At 47.7% G+C, this 7,500-nt stretch overlaps 1 protein-coding gene across 1 annotated transcript in view; it reads right to left on the bottom strand.

Moving 5' to 3' along the window:
• LOC118216339 (gap junction gamma-1 protein-like) overlaps nucleotides 1–7,500 on the bottom strand; it is a 38,145-nt gene that overhangs the window by 505 nt on the left and 30,140 nt on the right. Inside the window, exon 2 of the mRNA XM_035397435.1 lies at nucleotides 1–1,595. This exon is cut by the window's left edge and continues 505 nt beyond it. Coding sequence (XP_035253326.1) covers nucleotides 132–1,541 — 1,410 coding nt within the window. The 5' untranslated portion in view covers nucleotides 1,542–1,595 and the 3' untranslated portion in view covers nucleotides 1–131. The remainder of the gene's footprint in view (nucleotides 1,596–7,500) is intronic.

Raw genomic sequence — 7,500 nt, 5'->3', positions numbered from 1 at the left:
AGGGGTGTCATGCTGGTGTGTGACAATGTGTGTGTGTGTGTGTGTGTGTGTGTGTGAGTGTGTGTATGCGTGTGAGTGTGTGTGAGTGATTCTCACAGAGCTGCAGCTCTTGCGCCCCTCAGTGTTAGAGCTCAGATCCACACAGAGGGCTTGGTCTCTGCGGACTTGCTGTTGCTGCTGACGCTGCTGGTGCTGGAGTCCTCCCTGCTCTTGGCGCTGCTGTGTTTGGATCCGGAGCGCTGCTTCCGCTCGCGGTGTTTCCGCTCGCGGTGCGGGAGCGCCACGTTGCTCTGAGGCTTCTCCCCGTCCTCGTGCTGCCGGCTGTAGGCCTGGAGCGCCGCCTCCAGCTGGTCCTGCGCCTCCTGGACCTCCTTCTGCAGGGAGACGCGCGTCTCCCCCATGGGGAAGTTCTCCTCGTTGCTGCCGAACTGCTGCTGCTCCTCCTGGGCGATGTTGGCCCGGTTCTGCCGGCAGGCCATCTTGCCGTTGCTCAGGTCTGCGTACGGCGGCTGCTCGGGCTTCACCGCGATGTTGTAGCCGGGCGGGGCCAGGGGGGTGTTCCAAGAGAAGGGGTAGCTGCCGTAGTCCCCGCCCGGCACCCCTCCCCCGCTCTCGTCCTCGCCGGCGGGGCCACCAGCCCCGCCCACTCCCGCCCCCACCCCGGGCCCCAGCGAGCCCAGCTGGTACTCGTCCTCGGGGGGCGGGCTCCGACGGCGGCGTATGATGTCACAGAGGGTGCCCGCCCCCAGGTGCAGCATCTCCCACAGGTCGAGCGCCAGGCAGAGCAGGGTGACGCTGTACATGATGCGCAGGAAGATGGTCTTCTCCGTGGGCCGCGAGACGAAGCAGTCCACGCGGTGCGGGCAGGGCGGGTCGGAGCAGACGAAGACGGACGGCACGGCCAGCCCGTACAGGGCGTACTGCCCGGCCAGGAACCCCGCCTCCAGGGCCGTGCGCGTCAGCAGCTGCGCCACGTACACCCGCATCAGCCCGTCGGCACGGATACGCCGCCGCCCGTCGTGACGCGCCTTCGTCCTCCGCCGGGGCGGGGCCATCTCCATCCGCCCCTCCATCTCGGGCACCTCGTAGATCATGGGGTCGTCCTCCTGGTCCTCCTCCGCCTCCTCGGACACGCCCCTCCCCTGGCCCCGCCCACCGAAGAATATCTTGCGGGGTCTCCTGTGGGTGAATCCCGGGGGCCCCGCCCCCGGCTGGCAGGCTCCGCCCCCCTCCTCCAGCCGGGCGATCTTGTTGATGGCGTAGCCCAGGTAGATGAGCGAGGGCATGGCCACCAGGATGATCTGGAAGACCCAGAAGCGGACGTGCGAGAGCGGGGCGAAGGCGTCGTAGCACACGTTCTCGCAGCCCGGCTGGCCCGAGTTGCAGACGAACTTGCTCTGCTCATCGTAGTAGATGGACTCCCCGCCCACCGCCGTCAGCACGATGCGGAAGACGATGAGCACCGTCAGCCACAGCTTCCCCACGAAGGTGGAGTGGTTGTGGATCTCCTCCAGGAGCCGGGTGAGGAAGCTCCAGCTCATGGCGTCGGCGCTCGGGGGGGTCGGCAGCGTCCCGCTCTCTCCGGCTCACAGACTCTGGGGGGGGGGGGGGCAAGAGGTCAGGTCTCTGCAGCAGTAACACAGGCAGGATAGTTCAGCTCAGTTTAATACTTAACATCAGCCCTGGAGCAGTATACAATGTTTAGTAATTTGCTTAATTTGAAGCTCATCATAAAGCTCTAGAAAAAATTAAGAGACCACCGCAAATTTTCAGTTTCACAGTTTATGGTACATATGTGTATTTGGAAAATCTAACTTTTATATTCTTTCATCAACTACTGACTACATTCAGTTTATTTAAAATATTGTCATTGACATTTATTTGTAGAAAATGCAAAACACTAAAAACACACAATGTTGGTATACATTGAATAATGCAAACTTAACAAGTTTAAACCATGTAACAAGTGGTGTAGGATTGGGTGTGGTTTGTTGGGACGGTGTGTAAGGGAGTGCGGTGTGTGGGGGAGTGTGGTATGTGGGAATGGTGTGTGAGATGGTGTGGTTTGCGGGGATAGTGTGTGAGATGGTGTGGTGTGTGAGATGGTGTGGTTTGTGGGGACGGTGTGTGAGATGGTGTGGTTTGTTGGGACGGTGTGTGAGATGGTGTGGTTTGTGGGGATGGTGTGTGAGATGGTGTGGTTTGCGGGGACGGTGTGTGAGATGGTGTGGTTTGTGGGGATGGTGTGTGAGATGGTGTGGTTTGTGGGGATGGTGTGTGAGATGGTGTGGTGTGTGAGATGGTGTGGTTTGCAGGGATAGTGTGTGAGATGGTGTGGTTTGTGGGGATGGTGTGTGAGATGGTGTGGTTTGTGGGGATGGTGTGTGAGATGGTGTGGTTTGTGGGGATGGTGTGTGAGATGGTGTGGTTTGTGGGGATGGTGTGTGAGATGGTGTGGTTTGTGGGGATGGTGTGTGAGATGGTGTGGTTTGTGGGGACGGTGTGTGAGATGGTGTGGTTTGTGGGGATGGTGTGTGAGATGGTGTGGTTTGTGGGGATGGTGTGTGAGATGGTGTGGTTTGTGGGGATGGTGTGTGAGATGGTGTGGTTTGTGGGGATGGTGTGTGAGATGGTGTGGTTTGTGGGGATGGTGTGTGAGATGGTGTGGTTTGTGGGGATGGAGTGTGAGTGGATGGTGTGGTTTGTGGGGATGGTGTGTGAGTGGATGGTGTGGTTTGTGGGGATGGTGTGTGAGATGGTGTGGTTTGTGGGGATAGTGTGTGAGATGGTGTGGTTTGCGGGGATGGTGTGTGAGATGGTGTGGTTTGTGGGGATGGTGTGTGAGATGTGTGGTTTGCGGGGACATGTAGGTTATTCTACTGCAAGCAGGCCAGCAGAATCAGCAGGCATCACAAGCAGCAAACTGCAGACCCACAATTAACCCAAGAACTGGTGCAGAACCAGAGCACACCAGCACCAGCCGGGGGGGGGGGGGGGGGGGTCTGCTCCCCACCAATCAGCAGCCTTCCTGCAGCCTGCCAGCACACACAATGAGCGCGCTCCAGTGCCTGCCCACTCTAAACCTCCCGCCATCTGTATCCAATTCCACAGGATATTTTACACACAGAAGATTATGATGGCCCACTGGCTTCACAAAGGCTGGTATATGGGCATCATGGGTTTGTGGTTTAAAGTCTGGATATTCAACAGGGGGTCTGCAAGTCCCTGCAGACTTCATAAGCAATTACTATACATAGATTTGGGAAAATACTTCAAAATATGGAACCTTTTTTTCAAATGCACCCTTTATAACTAGGGGGACCCTGGAGGCTATTGAGCCTGGGTGGCTGTCCCTAGATCAGAAAAGGCTGAACCCCCCAGTTTAAAGCAAGAACATACACTTGAAGTAATTCCAAAGTGGCTCGTGCAGTGAAGATCTGGGTCAAATACGTATTTGTTATGGATTCAAATACTTTTCTATGCTTTACTGATCTTGTCTGGTGTATTAGAACCAATGAAATACTCTCAAAAAGTGCAAACCCCACCTTCTGGTCATATTAGCAGGCTCAATTACACCCGGCAAGATCAATAGAGCACAGAAAAGTAATTGAATCCAAAAGAAATACGTATTTGACCAAGGTCTGGTACAGTGATGTTATTTTTCCAGACTGTACATATGAACACATTAATTTTTAAATACTTATTTCCAGGGGTGGACAGTAACGAAGTACATTTACTTGAGTACAGTACTTGAGTACATTTTTCGAGTATCTGTACTTTACTTGAGTATTTATTTTTTTGGAAACTTATGACTTTTACTCCACTACATTTGAAAGATAAATATTGTACTTTTGACTCCACTACATTTCTATGAAGGTTGTCGTTACTCGTTACTTTGAAGCATAGCTTTGAAGTCAACAGTTGAATATTTTTTTATTTTCTAAAATGCGATTGGCCACACGCTGTGTTCCTCACAGGAGAAAAACCAATCACAGTAGCCTACTCCTAATACGCTGTCGGTCAAGTTCAAAGTGCTTGCTTGTTGCACCAGTGGTTGAACAGTTCAATTTGAACTTGGCGGCGGTAATTATGGCGACGGCAGAAGATAAGGATGATTCTTCGCCACCAGAGCACCCATGGCCATATCTCAAGTCCATGTTTGAGATTTGTGAAATTCAAAAAGATTTATATTGTTTTAAATGTTTGCTCTGCTTACTGTGCACGAACTACACGAACTCGCCGTCCAACCTGAAAAAGCATGTTGAGGTATGTAAACGTTAGCTAACGGTAGCCCGTTTGCTAATTATGAAGTTGTCTGAGCTTGTAGTGGTTGCAGTTTTTATACTAGGATTGGCAGATTAAATTTTATGGAATTTGAGCGAAGGGTCATCCAACTGTTTCACATTTCAGGCAATGCTATCTATCATCAGGGGTTAAATTGGGGGTGGACGCGGGTGGACGGCGTCCACCCACCTTTGGTAAATAAATAAATAATTTTGACCGGCAGTTTTACAAATAACTATGACAATCCAGTTCATTTAGGCTCCAGTCCACGTGTTCCCTCTAGCCAGTTACTCACTCAACCAATCAAAAATCCGAAGAAAAAAAAACTCAGGAGGAACAGTCGTTTATATAGACAGCACAGAAATAAAAATATTGTTGATTGTCTTGATTGATTGGAAGCGGACGCGGTAGGTAGTTTCATTAACATGTAATTTCATCTATGCAACATTTTAAAGAGCGATGAATAAACAGCCTCCACGAACGCCGGCTATTATTAACGGTAACTTTGATTGCTTAAGCAAAATCAGCAGGTTGCTGGTCAGCAGCTAAGCTAGGATTGAATATTTCCCACATAGGCTACATAACGTTTTATTCAGCGGTGACTGGTGAGCTGAAAATTGCTGGGGCGCAAAACTTTACTTTAAACTAATCATTGATCTCAACCTGTTTTCACTAGTAATTTCCCTTTATAATCAAGCGTGCCAACGATCGGACTAATCAAATGACATGTAGCCTAACACACAGCGTCTTCATATCGTGTTAGGGGGATTCAATCATGAATTCAATTTATCCATTAAAAATCCGTTTTAATCACCAAGTAGTCTACATTTAACAGACTGGTGTATCTTATTTGTTATCTACTATGTTAGCTCTCAGAATAACCAGCAAAAACAAAACCTGCACTTCAGTTGTGTTTACAATCTAGCTACGCATTGCAGATATTTGCCATGAATGCGAGTGCGAAGAAAGAAGTGTATCCGCAAATAATGTTGATTAGAAATGTGCACAATTTCATACTGCAAATGAAAATAAATGTAGGCTATACGGCCTAGGCTACTCGCTAAAACTGCCTATTTGGGGAGAGCTGGCTATATATGATAGTATTGAGTAGCCTATTTTGTGGATTAATTGTATTGATACTCAAGGAAAATCGGGAAGATTCCGTCATTGCTTAGCGATTAAAACGGATTTTTCTAAATCGCATTTATCATTTAATCTCCCTAACACAATGCGAAGAAGCTGTGTCCCTTTCCATTTGATTAGTCAGATGTTTGCATGCTTGTTAATCACTGAAAATTAATTAAAACAGTTTGAGATCAATGATTAGTTTAAAGGAAAGTTTTGTGCCTCACCAGTTTAAGAAAGATGGATAAAGGAGGAAAAAGTGAGGACAAGAGGAAGATGACCGATTATTTTCGTGGGTAAAAAAAATTCTCAGCAATAATGACACTCAATAAACTTGAAATATATTATGTAAAAGCTTGCATCAATAGTATACATTTTAAATCATTGTTTTCCTTAATTACAATTATTTGCACAATACATTAAAGATACAACTATTTTGAGCTGAGACATTCATTGGTTTGTACCTTTTTTCACCCACCTCCCACCGGATCTCAGGGTCCACCCACCTCCCAAATCTCAATTTAACCCCTGTCTATCATGTGTTGCTATCTAATAACAGTAAAAATGCATCTGTAAATGAGCTTCTGTAAATGCATCGTAGAAACAATACAACAGTGTGTGTGCATTCAAAATAAAATGTACTAAAAGTATTTTTAAAAGTAAGTACTATAGTACTTTAACTCAAGTAAAAATTTGACTGAACAACTTTCACTTGTAGTGGAGTAATATTTGACCAGGGGTATCTATACTTTGACTCAAGTAATGGAGTTGTGTACTTTGTCCACCACTGCTTATTTCTTGCCGGTTCTTCTTCATTGCAGGGGTACTTCCTTTTCAGTTCATAGGTGATATAGACTCTTCACCCTTCTCATTTCATAGGTGATATAGACGCCTCACCCTTCTCAGTTCATAGGTGATATAGACTCTTCACCCTTCTCAGTTCATAGGTGATACAGATTCTTCACTCCCAGTACCAGCGAGGCGTAGTTGAGATTAAGTTTTCAGGCCAGTGGGTAGCTGCCACACTGCATGCCTAACTTTAACCAAGCTTTTACTTACACATCGAAATTAAAGCAACAATTACGTTGAACTAGGAAACAGAAAAGAGTTTCAGCTATGTTGCTGAGCCTTATTTGTCCATGATAGGTCAAAGAGGGAAGGTGCACTGGTGTACCCGTCAGAGCACAACTAGCCACCGTTTCCGCAGATCTGCTCAATTCTATTTTCCCCAGTATTCAGAAAATTCTTGTTTCTTATGGTACATTTGGTTGGTACATTTGATAAGCAGCATGTTTTCTGGAACATTCTAAGGGTTCTGAAGGAGTATTCCCAAAGTTTATCAGCATCTAAAGAGTCAGTGGACCCAGAGTATTGGACCCAGGTCTGGAAGATTCAGCGAGCAGCTATCAAGCATATAGTAGCTCATACTGTAGCTCAGTAGTAACTGCAGTACAGAACATAAGTACAGCGGCTGGCACAGCTGTTGGTCTGTCAGCATCCTGTAAATCTGCCCAACAACAGCTCACAAGCAGACAGAGGCAGAATGACAGAAGCAGACCAGCCAATCTGGAAAATGCTGGTGTGCGGACAGCCTGGGGGCGATTGGCAATGGGCTGGCGGTGGAGCAGTGATATGGTGAACAGACACACAGGCAGAGGCTCAGCACTAGCCAGACCACAGCAGTGTGCAGAGAATGGCTGAGATTGCACCCCAATGTGCTCACATCTTATACCACATCTCAGTTCTTATACCACATCTAATCTCTTATACCACATCTCAGCTCTTACACCGCATCTCAGTGCTTATACCACATCTCAGCTCTTACACCACATCTCAGAACTTATACCACATCTCAGTTCTTATACCACATCTAATCTCTTACACCACATCTCAGCGCTTATACCACATCTCAGCTCTTACACCACATCTAATCTCTTACACCACATCTCAGCTCCTGTACCACATCTCAGCTCTTATACCACATCTCAGAACTTATACCACATCCCAGCACTTATACCACATCACAGCTCTTATACCACATCTCAGCTCTTACACCACATCTGATCTCTTACACCACATCTCAGCTCCTAT

This window comes from Anguilla anguilla, chromosome 17 (genome assembly GCF_013347855.1).
Source record: "Anguilla anguilla isolate fAngAng1 chromosome 17, fAngAng1.pri, whole genome shotgun sequence".
NCBI lineage: Eukaryota > Metazoa > Chordata > Actinopteri > Anguilliformes > Anguillidae > Anguilla > Anguilla anguilla.
This window is presented reverse-complemented; position numbering and strand designations above follow the sequence as displayed.